Genomic DNA, 25,800 nt, shown 5'->3' with positions numbered 1-25,800 from the left:
TTGTGTTCTCAACCAAACTGTCAAACCATCAAATGGCTGGTCCCATAACTGATTGCATGTGCAGCACCATGGCAGCTGCAGATCAAGCAGAGGCTAAGACAAAAGCTTCCTTGGCTGAAAAGGATAGGAGGGCTTGATCCGACTTTAAGATCTATATTTAATTTTTCATACATCTGCTCAAATACGAATTGAAAATTTACTAAAGATCACCTTAACTGAATAACCAGAAATGGTATCCTGGAATTTGTATGCATAACCATACTTGCATGAATACTTATATTATTGTCAGTGAAAGAATATACATTTTAATAGCTATAAATATACTATAGATATGGAAGCCCCTTTGTAAAAAACACACACGCACAAGCACACACTGAAATTTTCCACATTTTGTCATATTGCAACCAAAAACATGAATGTATTTTATTGGGATTTTATGTGATAGACCAACACAAAGTGGCACATAATTGTGAAGTGGAAGGAAAATGACAAATGATTTGCAACATTTTTGACAAATAAAAATGTGAAAAGTGTGTCTTGCATTTGTATTCAGGCCCCCGGAGTCAATAATTTGTAGAACCACCTTTTGCTGCAATTACAGCTGCAAGTTTTTTTGGGTATGTCTCTACCAGCTTTGCACATCTAGATAGTGAAATTTTTGCCCATTCTTCTTTGCAAAACAGCTCAAGCTCTGTCAGACTGGATGGAAAGAGTTTGTGAAAAACAGCTCAAGCTCTGTCAGATTGGATGAAAAGAGTTTGTGAAAAGCAATTTTCAAGTCCTGCTGAAGAAAAGCATCCCTATTACATGATGCTGCCACCATGGGGATGGTGTGTTCAGGGTGATTTGCAATGTTAGTTTTCCGCCACACACAGTTTTGCTTTTAGGCCAAAAAGTTCCATTTTGGTCTCATCTGACCAGAGCACCTTCTTCCACATATTTGCTGTGTCCCTCATATGGCTTCTTGCAAACGGGACTTCTTATGGCTTTCTTTCAACAATGGCTTTCTTCTTGCCACTCTTCTATATAGCCCAGATTTGTGGAGTGCACGACTAATAGTTGTCCTGTGGACAGATTCTCCCACCCGAGTTGTGAATCTCTGCAGCTCCTCCAGAGTTACCATAGGCCTCTTGGCTGCTTCTCTGATTTAATGCTCTCCTTGCCCGGCCAGACAGTTTAGGTGGATGGCCATATCTTGGTAGGTTTGCAGTTGTGCCATACTCTTTCAATTTTCGGATGATGATCTCTGTGAGATGTTCAAAGCTTGGGATATTTTTTTATATAACCTAACCCTGCTTTAAACGTCTCCATGACTTTATTCCTGACCTGTCTGGTGTGTTCCTTGGCCTTCATGATGCCGTTTGTTCACTAATGTTCTCTACAAACCTCTGAGGGCTTCACAGAACAGCTGTAATTATACTGAGATTAAATTACACACAGGTGGATTCTATTTACCAATTAGGTGACTTCTAAAGGCAATTGGCTCCACTAGATTTTAGTTAGGGGTATCAGAGTAAAAGGGGCTGAATACAAATGCACACCACAATTCAGATATTTATTTGTAAAAAATTTTGAAAACCAGTTACAGTGCATCCAGAAAGTATTCATAGCGCTTAACTTTTGCCACATTTTGTTATGCTACAGCCTTATTCCAAAATGGATTAATTAAAGACAGTAAATGAAAAAAAAACACATGTACATAAGTATTCACAGCTCAATACTTTGTTGAAGCACCTATAGCACCAATTACAGTCTCAAGTTGTATTGAGTATGATTCTACAAGCTTGGAACACCTATTTTTGGGCAATCTCTCCCATTCTTCTTTGCAGTACCTCTCAAGCTCCATCAGGTTGGATGGGGAGCATCGGTGCACAGCTTTTTTCAGATCTCTCCAGAGATGTTCAATCGGGTTCAAGTCTGGGCCACTCCAGGACATTCACAGAATTGACCCGTAGCCACTCCTTTGTTATGTGGGCTGTGTGCTTAGGGTCGTTGTCCTGTTGAAAGATGAACAGTCGCCCCAATCTAAGGTCCAGAGCCCTCTGGAACAGGTTTTCATCAAGGATGTCTCTGTACATTGCTGCATTCATCTTTCCTTCGATCCTGACTAGTCTCCCAGTTCCTGCCGCCGAAAAAAATCCCCACAGAATGATGCTGCCACCACCATGCTTTACTGTAGGGATGGTATTGGCCAGGTGGTGAGTGGTGCCTGGTTTCCTACAGATATGACGCTTGGCATTCAGGCCAAAGGGTTCAATCTTTGTTTCCTCAGACCAGAGAGTTTTGTTTCTCATGGTCCGAGAGTCCCTCAGGTGCCTTTTGGCAAACTCCAGGCGGGCTGCCATTTGCCTTTTCTTGAGGAATGGCTTCCGTCTGGCCACTCTACCATACAGGCCTGATTGGTGGAGTGCTTCAGAGATGGTTTTTCTTCTGGAATGTTCTTCTCTCTCCACAGAGAAACGCTGGAGCTCTTTTAGAGTCACCATAGGGTGCTTGGTAACCTCCCTGGCTAAGGCCCTTCTCCCTCGATTGCTCATTTTGGCCGGGCAGCCCACTCTAACAAGATTCCTGGTGGTTCCAAACTTCTTCCATTTATGGATGATGGAGGCCACTGTGCTCATTGGGACCTTCAATGCTGCAAAAATTTGTACCCTTCCCCAGATCTGTGCCTTGATACATTCCTGTCTTGGAGGTCTACGGACAATTCCTTGGATTTCATGGCTTGGTTTGTGCTCTGACATGCACTGTCAACTGTGGGACCTTATATAGACAGATTTATGCCTTTCCTAATCATGGCCAATCAACTGAATTACCCACAGGTGGACTCCAATCAAGTTGTGGAAACATCTCAAGGATGATCAGTGGGAACAGGATGCACCAGAGCTCAATTCTGAGTGTCATGGAAAAGGCTGTGAATACTTATGTACATGTGGTTATTTTCGTTTTTCATTTTTAATAAATTGCAAAGATTTCAAAACTAACTTATTTCATGTTGCCATAAAGGGGTATTGTTTGCAGAATGTTGAGGAAAAAAATACATTTAATCCATTTTGGAATAAAGCTGTAACATAACAAAATGTGGCAAAAGTTAAGCGCTGTGAATACTTTCTGGATGCACTGTATCATTTTCTTTCCACTGCACAATTATGGGCCACTTTCTGCCGGTCTACCACATAAAATCCCAATAAAATACATTTATGATTCTGGTTGTAACATGACAAAATGTGGAAAATTTCAAGGTGTATGAGTACTTTTTCAAGTGTGTGTATGTGTGTGTGTATTTTTTTTACATTTTGTTGCCTTAGCAGTGAAAAGGTTAAAGGCAATATTCACAGCAGACAATTTAGATTTCTGACATTCTGTATATTTTCAGAAACCTCTACATAATGGCAGGCACACCAGCAGAATTGCTGTGCATGGCTCATGTACATACTTTTGCCAGGGTGCCTTCTACACAGTATCCGGCGATAATGACTCCATTCCTCTTGTCTGTACACCAGCTCTCAAACAGCTCACGGGATAGACCACTCTGCATCATACCAGGGGATGCCATAACCACACTGGGCCCAATGTCATCAAAATGATCCATGCTCTAAAAACAGAAATGCAATATACACTGAGCACACACGTTAATTGAAGGAACAACAGATGATAAAAAAAAAAAACAAAAAAACACACATCTGAAAGTAACTCTCTTGAACAAATCTCATAGATAATATGGTCTTATACAAGTTATGTTAGATTACAAATATTACTCAGCACATTAAGTGGCTAACCCCAAACACCTGTAAACTCTAGTACACACAACAAGAAATTCAGATGGAAAAATAAAAAAACACTTTCGAAGCGATCGTCCAATAATTTGATCGTTACTACACAGCTTTTGAGAGCTGATCAAGACAGTTCATGCAAAATTATTCAGAGACAAGCACGAAATCAGTACAGGATTCATCTGTAAAAAAAAAAAAAAGAAAAAAGAAAAAAAAAAAAGAGAGTGACCAAGACCGTGAATGCTTGGAAACGAAAGAATACATTACATCATAGTGGGAAGTTGTATTCTGTCTTACGAGAATTGTAACTCAGGTAACCTATTGATTTTCGATATGAGACTAGCATGCAAAAAAAAAAAAAATGGACGATTAGGCATCCGATATTCTCATTTTGTGTACCAGGCTTAAGGTAGATGTTCCTCCGCAGCAAACCCACTTGCTAATACTGCCACCACAACATTCAAACCTGTTCATCCCAGCTGGGAAGATTTCATGGAAACTGATAGACTGCTGTGCACAACACTCTAGTCTTCTTTGCCAAGCATTCATATGTAGGAACAATTATGTCTGACTACATACTGTACTTGACTACTAAGGGAGCTTATTGTGTATTTCACCATACCATCAAAGTACACATCTGAGAATAATAATAATAATAAAAAAACACATCCAAGATAGCCCACCAATGCAGGAAAAAAATACCTGCTGAACTCAAGAGAAATCCAGTGAGCTCCTAAGTGGTAGTAGACTTACAAAGATACCTCTGCTGCGCTGAAATCATGAGCAGCAATGCCAGCTCCATTCTGTTTTCCCCAGCTAGTTACCTCCCCAGTATGTCATGGGGATGAGGAGAGAGGGAGTTGTTTTGTAGTCCAGCAGGGAAAAACTCAGACAGGGATGAAAACAGTGCTTTGGAGAGGCAGTTTAGTCAGCTTATTACAGAAAGTTAACAGCTCAATGGCTTTATGACAGTTTAAATAGCATTTGTCTGTATTTGCAGCATTTTTAAAGTGACAAAGCTCTGAGAATGTGCATGGCTTGCAAAGATGTTCTGAATGCTTTTTTTCCCCCTGCCCAGCACTTAGACATACACTTTAAGCCACCTGGAAAAACAAAAATGCAGCATGGATATAAATATGAAACCTTGAGATTGCTGATGTGTTTAAAGACGAAGGGGTTGTTGATGTTGATCTGTTTGCGGATTTTGTCGTTCATGGCATTGACATAGGTCTGGTAGACGGCCATACATTTCTTTGCCAGGGAAGAGGCATAGTAGATAGGGATGTCATGGAGCTCAGGGTGATTCTGCCAGTATTCATCTAAAGGAAGAACATGCAAAAACACAAAACAGTGATTATTATAGAAATACAGTACAGAACAAATATAGTGCTAAATCCTTAGGAACATTCCGGAGAAGAAAAATGAACATTCATAATAGTATAGTTTAATTAGTACCTACAGTACCAAAATATAGTTCTGCCTCTAGTTAAAAGTCCAAATCTAATGACAGCTCTTTTTAAAACTGCACACTACAATGTTACACAAGTGTCAACACAAATGCTGCAATCCAGTATTATCTCTTACTTGTCTCTCTAAGCCCTGGTTAACACCAATGCAGCTTTGAAATCGCAGTACTCAGTGCAAAAGCTGACTATTCAGTGCTATTTCATTGCAGCTTGCTGACATTCTGTGTGCCTTCATTTAACAGATGTCAATGCAAGTCACATTGAAGTTGCACAGAAATAGTACAGGAACTTTTTCAAAGTTGCGGCAACTTGAGTCACACCGATTTGAACTGCTGAAAATGGGGCATAACTTGTCATGCGACATTGAACGGTCAAGTCACACTGGTGTAAACCAGGAATAATGCTTAGATAACTAGGGCAGCATTAAAGCTGATGTTTTCTTTTCCTGTAGGAAAGCACAGAAAAGAATATATACATAATTGTCCTTGGTCAGTAGTAAATTAAGCAAACCTAGTGTGTCAGTATAACAGCCAATCAATTCGCATTTTCAAAAGATCAATAACAGAAGCCCTTATTTTATTCAGGCAACAATTAAAGACCATTTTTGTTATATGATATTGCTTCTATTTACATAAAATGTATCCAATATCTGCCTTACCTAATATCAACAGAAGCTCCTGTGCTCTCCCCAAAGCAAACACAGGGATGAGAGCTCTTCCTCCTCGGTTTACAATATCATGCACAGTGTTACAGAAGCGTGCTTCCCTCTCCTCTCGCTTTTCATGTATGTGTGTGCCATATGTGGACTCCTGCAAACAGACACAAGGGGTCTTAGCATTACTGTATGATAGTGAAAAGGTCAAAAATTGTAAACCCACCAACCAAAAGTATAAGGTTCATTAAGCGATTAAAGATATACAGTAATTTCATTATGAGTGACAAATGACACGGTCACACTTATAGCTGGCTGATTGCTTTGTTTTGAAAATGATTATCTAGGACTAGGTCCCAGTTTCGACAGCAGATATCCTCCTGATCGTATTTCCACTGACTATAGTCTAGCACACTTATTTGTCTACATTTAACATGCCAGACAAGTTATGATTAATCCAATAAATAAAATAAAGCAATACGTACAATAATAAGAATATCTGGCTTGATATTTGGGATTTCAGCTGCCATTAGATGTCTGTCCTCTTGTCTGGAGAAATCACCAGTGTACAGCAACTAGAAAACCAAAAGGAAATAAAAACTTTGAACACAGTAGAAGACACTAGTGTCATTATATGCCATTCACATCTGAATGAGAGATTGAAATATTAGTAAAACATGCATAGGAAATAGATTCACATATAGTTTACATTTGGAGACAACATAGATGCAGTAATGCTACACAGCTGGGCATATTGTAAACATGAAACTGTCTCCTGTACAATATGAGAACCTAAAATAAATCTTTCATGGAAAATCATAACCTGATATGATTCTATTAGCTGATTTGCCATCTGAATTAAGAATGCACTTTAACATCAACAAATTCTCGCTGCCGATGTGGAGTTCTAGCCTGATATTATGATCTTGAGGGACACAGTCTGATCTGGTCAGGAAAGCATTCCTTTAACCAGTAAGGAAAACCATAGCCATATTGGCAAGTCTTAAAAGTAACAACTTTTCAAAGACATGCTTTTGTTAACTACCTCTGTTGGTGCATTAGCAGCAGATAAACACCCAAACAACATAAATATGCAAAAGCCTATACAGTCCTGCTACTCCATAGGAAGAATATTTGAAGTATAAACTTCTACTAGCACTCCAATAGGTACCTAGTGGTACAGCTGCAAGATGGTCCAGCACTGCAAAATATTCACTTGTAAAAAATTCATAAAGTCTTGCAAACACATAACTTTCCTGCAATAAATTACTCACTTTAACACCTGCAATTTCTATCATAAACATGGCAGCTCCCAAAACATGGCCAGCATGGTAGCACCAGAACTTTATTCCAGCTACTTCTTTCACTTCATGGAAATTGATAGTCTCGATTTTGTCCATGCTTTCCTCCAAGTCAGTCTCTGTATATAGCATGTCGTCTGCAGAGATATTACTGAAAGAAAAAAAAAAAATATTGTGCCAGTGGACCTTTCCATGAATAAATTCTGACATGATATTATACACCTACAGTATCTTTTTCATAAAAATCTGTAATTTTACTATTAAATAGCAATCACTCCAGTTACAATACTTTTCTAGGCTAAGATGTCAGTCTGCCACAGAGAGTCTCACCTCCCTAAATATTCAACTGCAGCAATGCCACTTTGTAGCAAGTCACAAGGTGAGAGGCTATATAATACATAGAATACACAAGCACCAATATACTGTGTGTGCATATACATTATATTGCCAAAAGTATTAGGGCACCCCTCCAAATCATTGGATTCAGATGTTCCAATCACCTCCATGGCCACAGGTGTATAAAATCAAGCACCTAGGCATGCAGACTGCTTCTACAATCATTTGTGAAAGAATGGGTCGCTCTCGGGAGCTCAGTGAATTCAAGCGTGGTACCGGGATAGGTTGTCACCTCTGCAATAAGTCCATTCGTGACATTTCCTTGCTACTAAATATTACATGGCCAACTGTTAGTGGGATTATAACAAAGTGGAAGCAACTGGGAACAACAGAAACTAAGCCACGAAGTGGTAGGCCAGAAAAATGACAGAGCGGGGTCAGCGCATGCTCATGCGCACAGTGCGTAGAAGTAACAAAATGTCTGAAGAGTCAATAGATAAAGACCTCCAAACTTCATATGGCCTTCAGATTAGCACAACAGTGTGTAGAGAGCTTCATGGAATGGGTTTCCATGGCCGAGCAGCTGCATCCAAGCCTTACATCACCAAGTGCAAGACAAAGCGTCGGATGCAGTGGTGCAAAGCACGCCGCCACTGAACTCTAGAGGAGTGGAGACGTGTTCTGTGGAGTGATGAATTACGCTTCTCTGTCTGGCAATCCAATGGACGTGTCTGGGTTTGGCGGTTGCCAGGAGAACAGTACTTGCCTAACTGCATTGTGCCAAGTGTAAAGGTTAGTGGAGGGGGCATTATGGTGTAGGGTTGTCTTTCAGGGGTTGGGCTTGGCCCCTTAGTTCCAGTGAAGGGAACTCTTAAGATGTCAGCATGCCAAGACATTTTGGACAATTTCCTTTGCAACAACACTTGAAATTTAAGTTAGGTGCCTCCCATTTCTCTTGATCGTTGCTGAGATGTTTCTTCGCCTTGTTTGGAGTCCACCTGTGGTAAATTAAATTGATTGGACATGATTTGGAAAGGCATACACCTCTCTATAAAAGGCCTCAGCAGCTGTCAAATGCATACTGTATCAGAGGAAAAGCAATTAGGTCAAAGGAACTGCCTGAAGAGCTCAGAGGCACAATTATTGCAAGGCACAGATCTGGGGAAGGGTACAAAAATGTTCTGCTGCACTGAAGGTTCCCAGGAGCACATTGGTCTCCATAATTTAAAAATGGAAGAAGTTTGGCACAACCAGGACTCTTCAAAGAGCTGTTCGCCCAGCCAAACTGAGCAATTGGGTAGAAGGGCCCTAGTAAGAGGTGACCAAGAACCTGCTGGTCACTCTGTGCTCCAAGAGGTCCTGTGTGGAGATGGGATAAAATTCTAGATGGACAAACATCACTGCAGCCCTCCACCGATCTGGGCATTATGGCAGAGTGGCTAGACAGAAGCCTCTCCTCAGTGCAAACCACATGAAAGCCTGCTTGGAGTTTGCAAAAGCTTTTTTGCAAACTCCAAGAGGAGTTTTTGTAGCCTTCTCCAGATCTGTGCCTTGCAAGAATAGTGTCTCTGCAGGCAGATCCTTTCATCGCATGGCTTTTGATCTGATTCACTATGCTTTGTCAGCTGTGAGGTCTTTTATAGAGCAGTGTATGCCTTTTTAAATTAATTTACAGGAGGACTCCAATCAAGGTGTAGCACTGATCAAGAGAAATGGGAGGTACCTGAGCTAAATTTCAAGTGTTGTTGCAAAGGGTCTGAATACTTATGCCACTGTGATATTTCAGTTTTTAATTTTTAACCAGTTCCCGCCTGGTCAATAGCAAATTGATGGTCAAGCAGGACTTTTGTTGATCCGGTTGGGCGTCATATGATGTCCTGTCGGATTGCTTCCTGCGGGGCAGCGCTGCGGCGAGATCTGTCATCTGGGTACAGCCAATGATCGAGCTGTGTACAGGCCCGTTGCCAGTTCCATATGACCGCTCACGGCAGGTCACGTGACAATTGTAAACAATCGATGGCTTCCTTTCATGCCATCCATTGCGTACAATTGGGTTGCTAGCTGTAAGTGGTCACAATGATCACATGGTACAGACTGGGCCAGTCACAACCCATCTGTGTCATGTGATTAGCTGATGCCAATCACAAAAAAAAACACTGAATGAATCTATTTAACACACACACACACACACACACACACACACAAAATCGCCAATTATAGAGCTCTAAATGGCTATGAAAAACATATGGGATTCAGTGTCTCATACATAAGTTACAGTGGGAAAATAATTATTTGATCCCCTGCAGATTTTGTAAGTTTGCCCACTTACAAAGAAATGAAGGGTCTATAATTTTTATCACAGGTGTATTTTAAATGATAGAGACAGAACTTAAACCAAAAATACAGAAAAAACTCATTATACAAAATGTTATAAATTGAGTTGCAGTTCAGTGAGTAAAATAAGTATTTGATCCCCTACCAACCAGCAATAATTCTGGCTCCCACAGACTAGCTATGTGCTCATGTGGTACACAGGTTAGTCCTGTCAAAGAAGATGCTCCTAACAACAAATGTGTATAAAAGACACCTGTCCACAGAATTTCTTTCTTCCATTACAACCTCACCATCATAGGCAAATGACCAAATAGCTGTCAAATGACATCAGGAACAAGATTGTAGACCTGCACAAGGCTGGAATGGGATACAAGACCATTACCAAACAGCTTGGTGAGAAGGAGACAACTGTTGGAGCGATTATTCACAAATGGAAGAAATACAAAATAACCATCAATTGCCCTCAGTCTGGAGCTCCATGCAAGATTTCACCTCATGGGGTAAGGATGATCATGAGAAAAGTGAGGGATCAGCCCAGAACTACAGAAGAGGAGCTTGTGAATGATCTCAAGGCAGTTGGGACCACAGTCACCAAACAAACCATTGGTAACACAATACGCCGCCATGGACTGAAGTCCTGCAGCACCCGCAAGGTCCCCCTACTCAAGGTACATGTACAGGGCCATCTGAAGTTTGCCAATGAACATCTACATGATTCAGAGAAGGATACAGAGAAAGTGCTGTGGTCAAAATTGAGCTCTTTGGCATTAACTCGACTCGCCATGTTTGGAGGAATAAAAATGCTGACTATGACCCTAAGAACAGAATCTCTACAGTCAAGTATGGAGGTAGAAACATTATGCATTGGGACTTTTTCTTTGCTAAAGTTACAGGCCAACTTTGCTGCATTGAGGGGCCAATGGACGGGGTCATGTATTGTAAAATCTTGGATGAGAACCTTCTTTCTTCCAGAACACTGAAGGATGGGTTGTGGATGGGTCTTCCAGCATGACAATGACCCAAAATATACTGCCAAGGCACCAAAGGAGTGGCTCAAGAAGATGCACGTGAAGTGGCCTAGCCAGTCTCCAAACCTTAATCCTATAGGAAATTTATGGAAGGAGTTGAAACTTCAAGCTGCCAAGCGACAGCCAAGAAATCTTAAGGATTTAGAGAAGATCCGTAAAGAAGAGTGGACCAAAATCCCTCCTGAGATGTGTGCAAATCTGGTAACCAACTACAAGAAATGTCTTACCTCTGTTTCGTCTTACAAGAAACGTTTTACCTCTGTTTCTCCACCAAGTACCAAGTCATGTTTTGCTTGGGGATCAAATACTTATTTTACTCACTGAACTGCACCTCAATTTATAACATTTGTATCATGTGTTTTTTCTGGATGTTTGGTTGATATTCTCTCTATCATTTAAAATACACCTATGATAAATATTATAGATCTTCCATTACTTTGTAAGTGGACAAACTGACAAAATCTGCAGGGGGTCAGATAATTATTTTCCCCACTGTTTGCCAATCCTGGACTGAAGGACAAATGATTACAGCTTGATTTGCATGCTCCCATGCTATCCAGCTTGGCAAATTAATACTATTTTCTAGCTATTCCTTCTGCTTTTTCACTATTGGCTCTTTCACACTGAGATTACATTTTAAAGCAGCCTAAAAAGCGCATCTATGCACCTATAGCATTAATGAGCATTTTGCATATGTCATACAGGCATTCACATTGCGTCAGGCAACACTTCACAAGAGCCCTGTGTGTTTTTTTTTTTCTTTCTTACAAGGCTAAAATGGGAAATGATCAATCATCACGCTTTGCAACTGCACGGTAAAACATCACAGGTGCGATTACAGTGCATTTAAAGTGTGGTTTTGGTGCGTTTCAATAGAAGTGAATGGAGGCAGTTGCAAAGAGTTAACACCTGCCAAACTCTGCAGACAGCGTTATTTTTGCCTCCCAACAACGCGAAGCAACGCTAACGCTGCAGTGTGAACACATTCATTAGCTCCCTACTGTAACAATTTTGAGTGCCATTGATAGGCATTCGGGAAGCATTAAAAACGCAACCCAACCACCTTTTCTCGACACCTATGTGAAAGAGTTCTTAATGTGCTGATATCTTCTGCTTGTTTTGGCTATATTGTACTTACTTCGATGCATTTATCCTTCAGGGACATTATATTTTACTACAGGGCAGATTGACTGCATCTATAATGCTCAATATATTTCTGGATTTTCACTTCAGACTTTTGGATATACCATACTACGAGTCCCATATATTTTTCATAGCAGTTTAGAGCTCTATAATTGCCGATTGTATACTAGTGGCCATATATGAATTTTTTTGAGGAACGCCACCGAGCTGAAGCACAGTAAAGTTTCCTTTCTTGTTACAGGCATTTGTACCTAGAATTTAATAGTGTTTACTAATGGGTTTTGGAGGCTTTGTTGTAATATTGGCATCATCTACTGTGGAAGTTCAATTGTAAAAGTATGATAAACTGGCTCATTAGGTACTGCAGTCCGGACTTCATGGTTGTTTGACAACGTTGTCAAATTTTAGTGGTGAAAGGTGAAGGCGGTATTTTTCTATTTTTATGTGTTAGATTATTTTTGATGAGTTTTTATTATAAACTTTTGTAAGTCATGCTGCATGGATCCCTAAATAACCACTTTTATCAGTAGGTCCTATACCATTGATCATTCTCTTATGTTTCTATGCTTTAGGTTACAGAATCTGCATCGCTAATTATCAGGTGAGCCAGTGGACTCTATTAATTTGTCCTTTGCTTGGTCATATTGGTTAAACCTTAAAGGTCAGCGCTACCCAATCAGGATATTTCAGTTTTCAGTAATTCTGTTATAGCTGACATCTCCAGACATAATGTTGCTATCTACCACGGATTGTAAGAAAACATTGGCTAAAGATAAACAAAAAGTATATAATAGTGGTTTGAATTACCTGACTTTTACATAATCAGACAAAAGCCATCGGTATATCGCCTTAGTGGCATGCGTCATAAAGGTTCTGCCTTTAAAGCTGGTCTTCTGGAGAAACCAAGGTAGAGCTCCACAGTGATCCAAATGGAAACTAGCAAGGGAAAGATATAAACATGACCATTATTTGAACAATGTTTTTCTTGGACCACGGTGTCTGCCAGTGTACACACTCGTAAATTCCTCACGGCTTATATTTGTCAAAGAAATCTCTTAAGACTAACATCATCCCAATATTGCTGGCCCTGAGTTTACACTATTAAATTGGACATAACTTATTTTTATACTCTGAGAATTCGGTGGTGCCCTTCTCTCCATATGGGTGACTTCAATGTGGCTGAACACCTGGGATCCTGGGTCAACCATCTGCGGTGACACTTGTGGGGTGGCAGCATATTTCAGCACCTTAACATCTTTTGGTATATTAAAAACAGTCCAAGTAAGAAGAGAACTGTGAACTAAGAACATACCCCCGAAGAAGAGATCATTTCTTTAAACGTGTCAGGTGCTGCTCACAGCGCTCTACTTTTTAGGTTCATTTGAGCTATACAAATACTGATCATTATTTTCTATTGTACAATCGCCTTTATATGTTTGTCTGAGTCTTCATATTCTAAAAGAGACTTTTTATATTACCTTAATAAATATACAATTTTAATAATCAATACTGAATTAACTTTTTGTGGACATCTTACTGCACAAAAAGTCCCCTTAGGAAGGCCAGCTCTTCAGTGTCAAAACTAAATGCATGTTTTTTTTACAACCCGACCTGATGGGCTCACCACTAACATTTTACTTACTGACTAATTAGAAGTAAATCAATCTCTGCAGGATCAATCAAATCAATATATGGTAGGGCATCCATTCCTTCTAAGCCAGGGTGAATCCCACAGTCCAGCTAAAAGAAGAAACAAAATAATTAGCACTTAAAAATGAAAAGCACTATATACTTGAAATTATGGCTCATTTTCTCTAGAATCTTTGTACAACATGGCATTGTTATGACAAAATTATTATTAAATAATGATTACTACATATGCATACAAAAATAGAAGAGAGAGTTCATGTAAGACATATACAGTATCTCACAGAAGTACACCCCTCACATTTTTGTGAATATTTTATTATATCTTTTCATGTGACAACACTGAAGAAATGACACTTTGCTACAATGTAAAGTAGTGAGTGTACAGCTTGTATAACAATGTAAATTTGCTGTCCCCTCAAAATAACTCAACACACAGCCATTAATGCCTAAACCACTGGCAACAAAAGTGAGTACACCCCCTAAGTGAAAATTTCCAAATTGGGCCCAATTAGCCTTTTTCCCTCCCCGGTGTCATGTGACTTGTTACTGTTACAAGGTTTCATGTGTAAATGGGGAGCAGGTGTGTTAAATTTGGTGTGATCGCTCTCACTCTCTCATACTGGTCACTGGAAGTTTAACATGGCACCTCATGGCAAAGAACTCTCTGAGGATCTGAAAAAAAGAATTGTTGCTCTACATTAAGATGGCCTAGGCTATAAGAAGATTGCCAAGACCCTGAAACTGAGCTGCAGCACAGTGGCCAGGACCATACAGCGGTTTAACAGGACAGGTTCCACTAAGAACAGGCCTCGCCATGGTCGACCAAAGAAGTTGAGCCGACGTGCTCAGCATCATATCCAGAGGTTTTCTTTGGGAAATAGACGTATGAGCGCTGGCAGCATTGCTGCAGAGGTTGAAGGGGTGGGGGTCAGCCTGTCAGTGCTCAGACCATACGCCGCACACTGCATCAAATTGGTCTGCATGGCTGTCGTCCCAGAAGGAAGCCTCTTCTAAAGATGATGCACAAGAAAACCTGTAAACAGTTTGCTGAAGACAAGCACACTAAGAACATGGATTACTGGAATCATATCTTGTGGTCTGATGAGACCAAGATAAACGTATATGGTTCAGATGGTGTCAAGCGTGTGTGGCGGCAACCAGGTGAGAAGTACAAAGACAAGTGTGTCTTCCCTACAGTCAAGCATGGTGGGAGTGTCATAGTCTGGGGCTACATGAGTGCTGCTGGCACTGGGGAGCTACAATTCATTGAGGGAACCATGAATGCCAACATGTACTGTGACATACTGAAGCAGAGTCTATCCCCTCCCTTCAGAGACTGGGCTGCAGGATATGATGGGTGGATGGGTGGATATGATAAGTATGATAACGACCCCAAACACACCTCCAAGACGACCACTGCCTTGCTGAGGGTAAAGGTGATGGACTGGCCAAGCATGTCTCCTGACCTAAACCCTATTGAGCACCTGTGGGGCATCCTCAAACGGAAGGTGGAGAAGCACAAGGTCTCTAACATCCACCAGCTCCGTGATGTCGTCATGGAAGAGTGGAAGAGGACTCCAGTGGCAACCTGTGAATCTCTGGTGAACTCCATGCCCAAGAGGGTTAAGGCAGTGCTGTAAAATAATGGTGGTCACACAAAATATTGACACTCTGGGCCCAATTTGGACATTTTCACTTAGGGGTGTACTCACTTTTGTTGCCAGCGGTTTAGACATTAATGGCTATGTGTTGAGTTATTTGGAGGGGACAGCAAATTTACACTGTTATACAAGCTGTACACTCAGTACATCACATTGTAGCAAAGTGTCATTTCTTCAGTGTTGTCACATGAAAAGATATAATAAAATATTTACAAAAATATGAGGGGTGTACTCACTTCTGGCAGATACTGTACATTCAAACTCTGCCTTATTTTATGGGAGGATTTGGGTTCGGTGACAAGCTTTTGCTGCTACAAAGTCCCAGCACGTCATGCCACACACTAGATAGGACTTGTACTTTCACTCTAATGCCAAGAGGCATATGCAAATTCCAGCAAAAAACTGGATAACAAGGATATACAGTCCTTAAAAACCTTCAGTTTAAATCAGCTAAATACATTGCAGTGCATCATAACAAAAGGTGTACAAAGTCTTACAGTCCATTTTGTCTTTTAGTTGGAAGCCAAAGCCTGAACAGAAACACTGTTCCCTGCCAGCATTATTTACGGAAGGATCTTTACTTTCTCTGGTTTGACTCAGTAGGAGGGAAAGGTGGACCTTCACATAGAGGTCATTGCTTCCCACAGAGAGTAAGGGGAGATGAAAAGCTTTTATATTTAGTCTGTGGATTAGAAAGAAAATCAACTGCAAAACATTTGTTTTGATACATATGGAATGTGTTTAGCCCTGGGCTCGACAAATCCCAGGCGCCAGTTCACCATGGCGACTAGAAATTGCGTCCTGGCACCTAGGCTTTTTGTCAGCCCATTCACTCTTGGCCTGAATAATGCTTCTGCCTGAAATCCAGAAACATTATTCAGACAAGAATGAGGTTTGAAGCGGGGCCTGGCGGGAGGGTGAGGAGAGCCTGTTGAGGCAGGATGAGCAGGGGACTGTCGGTGACGGTAGCGAGAGAGGAGGCGGCACCCAACCTATGAAGTAAAGACAGAGTGAAACGGTCCTGAGCTGGCGATGGAGCCAGTGGGCAGTAGGAAGGTGAGAGGACTCCATGTTATTAGATAACATGACAAGACACAGAAAACTTCACCATGACTGATGTAGCAATCAAGGAACCCTACTGATAGGATCTGGCTACATTAGAGGCACAGAGCTGTAGAACATTATACAGGTGTCATTTTGGGGGGGGGGTCCTGATATGTGGAGGATAGGGGAGTCTCCCCCGTTCATCCCCTCTCATTCACCTCCCCTTCCCCAAGCCCCTTAATCTCACCCCCATCACTCTGTCAGCCGGCCTCTAAGCGCCGCTCCAGGGAGATGTGACAGGACAGCGGACAAGGTGGATGGAAGGACGAACCTGACCGCTGACTCCCAACTTTGCCAGAGCTGCTCCGGGACGATGAGAGAAGAGTGTGGCCTCTGACCTCTCTCCACCCTCCTCGGAGGCTATGCCCAGACACTCGTTTCGTTCCTGCTGTCACCCATCGCGGCGGGATATCAGGGTGTGTGTGGTTTTGGCCAATCCCAGGATTCTCAGGCTGTGTTGGAGTGGATCTGACAGGAGACAGAAGATCACGGCCAGCCAACTACATGTCCTAGGAGGAGAGGTGGATGAGCCATGGACATAGAGCAAAATTTATAGAGGGGACCGAATTTGTGGGGGGGGGGATTTCTGAATGATGTGTGTGTCTGTGGGGGGGGGGGGGGGTGAATTTGTGAAAATTGGTGAAAGGACAATCAACATAATAATAAAGAGTTTCCCCCATAACAGGTTTTTATTGTCATTCTTTCTGGCCAGCCTATAAGGCATTGTGTCGGGGTTATTGACTGGTTGCTCTGCTGTAAGTTTGGGTTAGGGGGGTTACATGGTGCAAATTGCTTGCCTTGCCCCGGGCACTGACAAACCACCCTACGCTAAAAAAAACTGGCTCCTTACTTTTTAGTCAAGCCCTGGTTTAGCCGATATAAACTGAAGGTTTGATAGGTCTTTAAAGAAGACATGGTATGCATTAGCTCTCAAGATTTCTAAACACAAACAAGTCCCCAATAATTTCACTTACCATAATTTTTCTTCCTTTGAATTCTAAAATAATACATGATCTTCCAACTTCTTGTCCAGCTCCTCTGTGCAAATAATAATAAACAGAAGATATTTGATAAAATAGTGAACAATGACTTCCATGTACAGTATATTATGTGCTTAGACTAATTAGATCACTTTTTACTGTTGCTTGGTCTAAGGAATACTAAAGATAACAGGAAGTATATCTGAAATATTAGTTCAAACTAGCAAGAGAAAAGTTCAAAAGTGACTCAGTCTATACAAAATAGTCTGGGAGATACACACTGAGGACTCTGCTGCACGGAGTTTATACAGCACAGTATGGGGGGTACAACCAGTGTACTTTGCACAGTACAGGGGGGTACAATCAGTGTACAGAACACAGTATTGGGGGGGTACAGTCAGTGTACAGAGCACAGTATTGGGGGGGGGGGGTACAGTCAGTGTACAGAGCACAGTACGGGAGGGGCTACAGTCAGTGTACAGAGCACAGTATGGGAGGGGGTACAGTCAGTGCACAAAGCACAGTATGGGGGTACAGTCAGTGTACAGAGAACAGTATGGGAGGGGGTACAGTCAGTGTACAGAGCACAGTATTGGGGGGGTACAGTCAGTGTACAGAGCACAGTATTGGGGGGGGTACAGTCAGTGTACAGAGCACAGTATTGGGAAGGTACAGTCGGTGTACAGAGCACAGTATTGGGAAGGTACAGTCGGTGTACAGAGCACAGTATTGGGAAGGTACAGTCGGTGTACAGAGCACAGTATTGGGGGGGGGGGGTACAGTCAGTGTACAGAGCACAGTATGGGAGGGGGTACAGTCAGTGTACAGAGCACAGTATGGGAGGGGGTACAGTCAGTGTACAGAGCACAGTATGGGAGGGGGTACAGTCAGTGTACAGAGCACAGTATGGGAGGGGGTACAGTCAGTGTACAGAGCACAGTAAATGGAGGGGGTATAGTCAGTGTACAGAGCACAGTATGGGGTACAGTCAGTGTACAGAGCACAGTATCGGGGGGGGGGTACAGTCAGTGTACAGAGCACAGTATCGGGGTGGTACAGTCAGTGTACAGAGCACAGTATCGGGGGGGGGGTACAGTCAGTGTACAGAGCACAGTATCGGGGGGGGGGGGTACAGTCAGTGTACAGAGCACAGTATCGGGGGGGGGGTACAGTCAGTGTACAGAGCACAGTATCGGGGGGGTACAGTCAGTGTACAGAGCATAGTATCGGGGGGGGGGGGGTACAGTCAGTGTACAGAGCACAGTATCCGGGGGGGGGGGGGGGGGTACAGTCAGTGTACAAAGCACAGTATCGGGGGAGTACAGTCAGTGTACAGAGCATAGTATTGGGGGGGGGTACAGTCAGTGTACAGAGCACAGTATGGGGGGGTACAGTCAGTGTACAGAGCACAGTATGGGGGGGTACAGTCAGTGTACAGAGCACAGTATGGGAGGGGGTACAGTCAGTGTACAGAGTACAGTATGGGGGGTACAGTCAGTGTACAGAGTACAGTATTGGGGGGTACAGTCAGTGTACAGAGCACAGTATGGGAGGGGGTACAGTCAGTGTACAGAGCACAGTATGGGGGGGTACAGTCAGTGTACAGAGTACAGTATTGGGGGGGTACAGTCAGTGTACAGAGCACAGTATGGGGGGGTACAGTCAGTGTACAGAATTGGGGGGTACAGTCAGTTTACAGAGCACAGTATTGGGGGGGGTACAGTCAGTGTACAGAGCACAGTATGGGGGGGGGGTACAGTCAGTGTACAGAGTACAGTATCGGGGGGGTACAGTCAGTGTACAGAGTACAGTATTGGGGGGGTACACTCAGTGTACAGAGCACAGTATGGGAGGGGGTACAGTCAGTGTACAGAGCACAGTATGGGGGTACAGTCAGTGTACAGAGAACAGTATGGGAGGGGGTACAGTCAGTGTACAGAGCACAGTATTGGGGGGGGGTACAGTCAGTGTACAGAGCACAGTATTGGGGGGGGGGGTACAGTCGGTGTACAGAGCACAGTATTGGGGGGGGTGTACAGTCAGTGTACAGAGCACAGTATTGGGGGGGTACAGTCGGTGTACAGAGCACAGTATTGGGAAGGTACAGTCGGTGTACAGAGCACAGTATTGGGGGGGGTACAGTCGGTGTACAGAGCACAGTATTGGGGGGGTACAGTCGGTGTACAGAGCACAGTATTGGGAAGGTACAGTCGGTGTACAGAGCACAGTATTGGGGGGGGGTACAGTCGGTGTACAGAGCACAGTATGGGAGGGGGTACAGTCAGTGTACAGAGCACAGTATGGGAGGGGGTACAGTCAGTGTACAGAGCACAGTAAATGGAGGGGGTATAGTCAGTGTACAGAGCACAGTATGGGGGTACAGTCAGTGTACAGAGCACAGTATCGGGGGGGGGGTACAGTCAGTGTACAGAGCACAGTATCGGGGTGGTACAGTCAGTGTACAGAGCACAGTATCGGGGGGGGGGGGGTACAGTCAGTGTACAGAGCACAGTATCGGGGGGGGGGGGTACAGTCAGTGTACAGAGCACAGTATCGGGGGGGGGGTACAGTCAGTGTACAGAGCACAGTATTGGGGGGGGGGTACAGTCAGTGTACAGAGCACAGTATCGGGGGGGTACAGTCAGTGTACAGAGCATAGTATCGGGGGGGGGGTACAGTCAGTGTACAGAGCACAGTATCCGGGGGGCGGTACAGTCAGTGTACAAAGCACAGTATCGGGGGAGTACAGTCAGTGTACAGAGCATAGTATTGGGGGGGTACAGTCAGTGTACAGAGCACAGTATGGGGGGGTACAGTCAGTGTACAGAGCACAGTATGGGGGGGTACAGTCAGTGTACAGAGCACAGTATGGGAGGGGGTACAGTCAGTGTACAGAGTACAGTATGGGGGGGGGTACAGTCAGTGTACAGAGTACAGTATTGGGGGGTACAGTCAGTGTACAGAGCACAGTATGGGAGGGGGTACAGTCAGTGTACAGAGCACAGTATGGGGGGGGGGTACAGTCAGTGTACAGAGTACAGTATGGGGGGGGTACAGTCAGTGTACAGAGTACAGTATTGGGGGGGTACAGTCAGTGTACAGAGCACAGTATGGGGGGGTACAGTCAGTGTACAGAGTACAGTATTGGGGGGTACAGTCAGTTTACAGAGCACAGTATTGGGGGGGGGGGTACAGTCAGTGTACAGAGCACAGTATGGGGGGGGGGGTACAGTCAGTGTACAGAGCACAGTATGGGGGGGTACAGTCAGTGTACAGAGCACAGTATGGGGGGGTACAGTCAGTGTACAGAGCACAGTATGGGAGGGGGTACAGTCAGTGTACAGAGTACAGTATGGGGGGTACAGTCAGTGTACAGAGCACAGTATGGGGGGGGGTACAGTCAGTGTACAGAGTACAGTATGGGGGGTACAGTCAGTGTACAGAGTACAGTATGGGGGGGTACAGTCAGTGTACAGAGTACAGTATTGGGGGGTACAGTCAGTTTACAGAGCACAGTATGGGGGGGGGGTACAGTCAGTGTACAGAGTACAGTATCGGGGGGGGGGTACAGTCAGTGTACAGAGTACAGTATTGGGGGGGTACACTCAGTGTACAGTATTGGGGGGTACAGCCAGTTTACAGAGCACAGTATTGGGGGGGGGGGTACAGTCAGTGTACAGAGTACAGTATGGGGGGGTACAGAGTACAGTATGGGGGGGGTACAGTCAGTGTACAGAGTACAGTATGGGGGGGTACAGTCAGTGTACAGTATTGGGGGGTACAGCCAGTTTACAAAGCACAGTATTGGGGGGGGGGGTACAGCCAGTTTACAGAGCACAGTATTGGGGGGGTACAGCCAGTTTACAGAGCACAGTATGGGGGGGATGCAGTATATAAAAACCGCTATGTCAGACATACAGAGGTCTGATAAGAAGCTGGTCGCTCTCCTCAGCCGGGATCGCTCCGTCTGCTTTCCTCTTCACAGACATCTCTACATTCAATCACATTACCAGTCGGTCTGCCTCTCTTCCGCCTCTCTGCGTCTCATACCGGCCACTTCCGGCGCACTCTGTCCTTCAGTATAGGTTCCGCTGTGTCCCTGTATAGAGGGTTCCGCTGTGTTGGCTCACAGGTGGGTGATGTCCGTATTGGGGTGTAGTGGTGGTGGTTGTAGGTGGTGACAACACTGTTGGGGTCACGCTGCCCCGTGTCTGCTATCATTCTTTGTTTTATTTCCAGAATGGTAGGATGTTATGTGCTGTGTATCCTGTGGTGTGTGTGTTGTATATATACCCCCTCCAGTGTGCGGGGATGTGATCCCTCTCCTGAGCTGTGCTGTGTTCACCATGGTGATAGTGGAGGGTCTCCCCGGGGTCATGTGGCTGTAATTCAATGTCTTCTAGAAGGTGTCCCACATGGAGAATGTTCAGGTAGTCCTGTAACACAGACCTGTACACATCAACACACAGGCTTCAGTATAATGGTGACATTCAAATGACATCACATGGTGCTGATCCAAAATGGCGGTATGATTGGCACCGTGTACCATCAATGCCTCATAACTTGGTGAAACAGGAAAGGGGAACACATTACCGCACCTTGAAAAAGTATTCATACCCCTTGACATTTTCCTCATTTTGTCATGTTACAATCAAAAACGTAAATGTTTTTTTATGTGATAGACCAACACAAAGTGGCACATAATTGTGAAGTGGAAGGAAAATGATAAATGGTTTACAATAAATATCTGAAAGGTGTGGTGTGCATTTGTATTCAGCCCCCTTTACTCTGATACCCCTAACTAAAATCTAGTGGAACCAATTGCTTTCAGAAGTCACCTAATTAGTAAAAAGAGTCCACCTGTGTGTAATTTAATCTCAGTACAAATACAGCTGTTCTGTGAAGTTGTTAGAGAACATTAGTGAACAAACAGCATCATGAAGGCCAAGGAACACACCAGACAGGTCAGGGATAAAGTTGTGGAGTTTAAAGCAGGGTTAGGTTATTTAAAACATTTTTCAAGCTTTGAACATCTCATGGAGCACTGTTCAATCCATCACCTACCAAGACATGGCCATCCACCTAAACTGACAGACCGGGCAAGGAGAGCATTAGTCAGAAGCAGCCAAGTAACTCTGGAGGAGCTGCAGAGATCCACAGCGGGGCCTTCTGGAGGACGAAACATGTAGGACAGGGCCTCAGAGGTGACATCACCACGTATGGGTGAGCTGCCAATGTCAATACTGTGACCAGAGCAAATCTTTGATCAACTTTATTGTATGTGTTTTATGCTAGTGTCGGCTGTGACACTTCAATGTGAGTGGATCTGAAGCTTTTAACTTAATACAATGGTTTTACGCTATGTAGATTCCTCTTTCTTTCCTTGATGATCCCAATTGAGTGCATGAAGATTCAAATTAAGGAGTTGCAATAGTCAGCGTGTGCCTCTGCAAATCGTTGCTCCCAGAGCCAAAGCGCTTTTAGCTGGTTTATAACTTAACCAGCATGGAGCTCTGGTGAGTGTAATTTGGTGGTGGATTTGATGTGGGTGGGGTGTTGGGTTATACAACACAGAAGTCCAATAATACCAAGGATTTCTGAAGAATATATATATTTATGGTCTCACTATATATTTTTATGGACATTTCCTGATATATTTATTCACATAGACATTGAGTCCCTGTTTTTGCATGGTATAATTTTAGTGCACCACGATATTTATTTAATTATTGTTTTTTCCTTTATTTGCACAAATATAGATGAAAATTGTCTCTGATACACGAAGAGGTATATTATGAGTGAGGAGCACTGTCTTAATCGATTAACTAAATCTAATTGAGAAACCGTGACAAAACTTGAAAATTCCTGTTCACAGACGCTCTCCATCCAATCTGACAGAGCTTGAGCTATTTTGCAAAGAAGAATGGGCAAAAACTTTACTCTCTAGATGTGCAAAGTTGGTAGAGACATCCCCAAAAAGACTTGCAGCTGTAATTGCAGTGAAAGGTGGTTCTTCAAAGTATTCATCTGTATTTATACTGAGATTAAATTATACACAGGTGGACTGTATTTACTAATAAGGTGACTTCTGAAGGCAATTGGTTCCATTAGATTTTAGTTAGGGGTAACAGAGTAAAGGGGGCTGACTACCAATGCACGCCACACTTTTCAGAAACCATTTATCATGTTCCTTCCACTTCACAATTATGTGCCACTTTGTTTTGGTCTATCACATAAAATCCCAATAAAATACATTTACGTTTTTGGCTATAACATGACAAAATATAGAAAATTTTAGGGGGTAGGAATACTTTTTCAAGGCAGTGTGTGTGCATGTATGTAACTATATATATATGTGTGTATATGTGTGTGTGTGTGTGTGTGTATATATATATATATATATATATATAAATATATATATATGCGCACTGTATGGATGATTGATACCTCAAAAAAATCAGCGATGTGAGAGTGAGTATAAACCTCACTTGGAGGTGTACCTTTTTTATTGCATTAAAAGGATCACAATATGTGAAGTAGCCTGGGCAAGGTGGAGGACCCGTTAGTTCCTTCGATGTAACAATGTAGGGCAGATTGAGCTCCTGTGCCCTGGTGGTGAAACACGAGACCATGGCGTCCCGGAACTGACATCATCGCGATCTCGGAGGAAGTGGAAGGGAGGATCCTGCCTTGGAACTCAAACCGGTGGCCAGGGCTGGTAATCTAGACAACGCGTTTCGCCTTTAATTAGCTGTTCCGTAGGATGGATTTCTATGTTCTGGAAGGCTCTCGTGGCTTCCAGAAGTCAGGAGGAGCTCAAGGCAGACTCAGTCTCGTGTTTCACCACCAGGGCACAGGAGCACTCTCTACCCTACATCGTTACATCGAAGGAGCGAATGGGTCCTCCATCTTGCCCAGGCTACCGCACATATTGTGATCCTTTTAATGCAATAAAGGTACACCTCCTAGCAAGGTTTATACTCTCACAGCGCTGATTCTTTTGAGGTACTTGGATTCACTACATAAGTGTTAATTACAGCAGCAGTCAGGAGTTATGTCTTCTATATCTTTCTAATCACTACATGGATGGCTCTTACTGCGCTTGGAATAGTTGACAGTTCATACTTCCAGGAACACCCACCATGAGGAATCCTGTGCACAGTATCATCACTCAAATCCAAAATGTATTATTTTTCATCACTGCTTTTCCTTTTTTATGGCTTTTCAATATTAAAAATAGAAGTGACAGGCAGGTAGGTTTCTTATATTGCAGCAGACACATAGCATGTTTCTTCTGCCGTAAAGAGCTGCCTGTTTACAGTTTTCAAATGGGGGACTTTAGCTTTGCTTTAAATAAGAATTCCAGGTATAATATTTGATACATGGTTACATTGTTCCAGCCTGGACCTATGTAACTATGTATATGGCATACCTGGCTGATCCCTCTGGAAGCTGGTAATCACTGAAATAAACGCCACTACTGCAGAGATCTCCACTTCCAGGTCCTGAGTGGCAGCCCTGCTGCTTTGTAAACATAGGATGGAGCCTGCTTGGCATGGACACCACTCCAAGACTGCTTTGCATTCTCTGATTGGACAAAGTGGAGAGATGTGGCAGTGGTGTCTTGCTCTCCAGCTCTTCATTTCAGTCAGAGAACACTTTGCGTTATTTCAGAAAATGCAAAGCATTCTCTGAATGGCGCCACCCGCTTAACTTTCTTCCCAATGCAGTTGTCCTGCATGGGACCCAGAAGCAAGTAGAGATCACTGAAGTTACCCCGGTCCAAGCTAGAAAAATGTAACTATGTATAAAATACTCATATCTGGAATTCTTCTTTAAAGCCCATCTCCAAGCATTTTGGCTAGACTAAGAGAGTAAGAATGAGCTCTGATGAAGAAGGTGCGACCTTAAGATTCCTAAGCCAGGATGCATTACTGAGGCAGTGCTTATGCTGGCAATAATGCAGCATTGGTTGGAGATATTTCAGATTTTATGGATGATCTGTGATATGCACTTATACCAAGTTCTTTTGCAAGTACAATACAATAATAAATGAATATGTTATTAAGGACCTTACTCTATGCAGGTTACTCTTTTTAATTCAAAGAGTAAGGGAGGGTTATAACCCGTCAGGTTTTTCTTCTTCCCATCTGTGCCCCCTTTACTTCTTTTCCCATAGCTAAAACAGGAATTGATAGGAAATCCCTCCAGCACTCAGAGTCTCTGTTGGAAGATTTCCCCTGTATTCCTGTTCTAGAGACAATGCAAAATTGGGGATTTTCCTTCACTTTCAGTAATAACAGTCACCAGGGCAAATAGAGAGGGTGAATTTCACTAACAGGGACACACAGCAATACAACTTGACAGGAGATCTA

The 25,800-nt window shown here is 43.1% G+C and overlaps 1 protein-coding gene across 1 annotated transcript in view; it reads right to left on the bottom strand.

Annotated features, from left to right (window-relative positions):
• Positions 1 to 21,480, bottom strand: part of CPSF3 (cleavage and polyadenylation specific factor 3) — a 32,556-nt gene extending 11,076 nt beyond the window's left edge. Inside the window, exons 1-9 of the mRNA XM_089672024.1 lie at positions 21,344 to 21,480; positions 17,420 to 17,483; positions 13,673 to 13,770; positions 12,838 to 12,966; positions 7,163 to 7,340; positions 6,374 to 6,463; positions 5,895 to 6,045; positions 4,914 to 5,089; positions 3,434 to 3,592 (exon numbers count right to left, since the gene is read on the bottom strand). Coding sequence (XP_089528150.1) covers positions 3,434 to 3,592; positions 4,914 to 5,089; positions 5,895 to 6,045; positions 6,374 to 6,463; positions 7,163 to 7,340; positions 12,838 to 12,966; positions 13,673 to 13,770; positions 17,420 to 17,483; positions 21,344 to 21,414 — 1,116 coding nt within the window. The 5' untranslated portion in view covers positions 21,415 to 21,480. The remainder of the gene's footprint in view (positions 1 to 3,433; positions 3,593 to 4,913; positions 5,090 to 5,894; positions 6,046 to 6,373; positions 6,464 to 7,162; positions 7,341 to 12,837; positions 12,967 to 13,672; positions 13,771 to 17,419; positions 17,484 to 21,343) is intronic.
• Positions 21,481 to 25,800: the final 4,320 nt, after the last annotated feature.

The sequence above is a fragment of the Staurois parvus genome, unplaced genomic scaffold (assembly GCF_062004578.1).
Source record: "Staurois parvus isolate SC_StPar_1 unplaced genomic scaffold, SC_StPar_1.0 ptg000118l, whole genome shotgun sequence".
In the NCBI taxonomy this organism is placed as follows: Eukaryota; Metazoa; Chordata; class Amphibia; order Anura; family Ranidae; genus Staurois; species Staurois parvus.
Note: the sequence above shows the minus strand (reverse complement) of the source record. Positions and strands in the feature narration are given on the sequence as shown.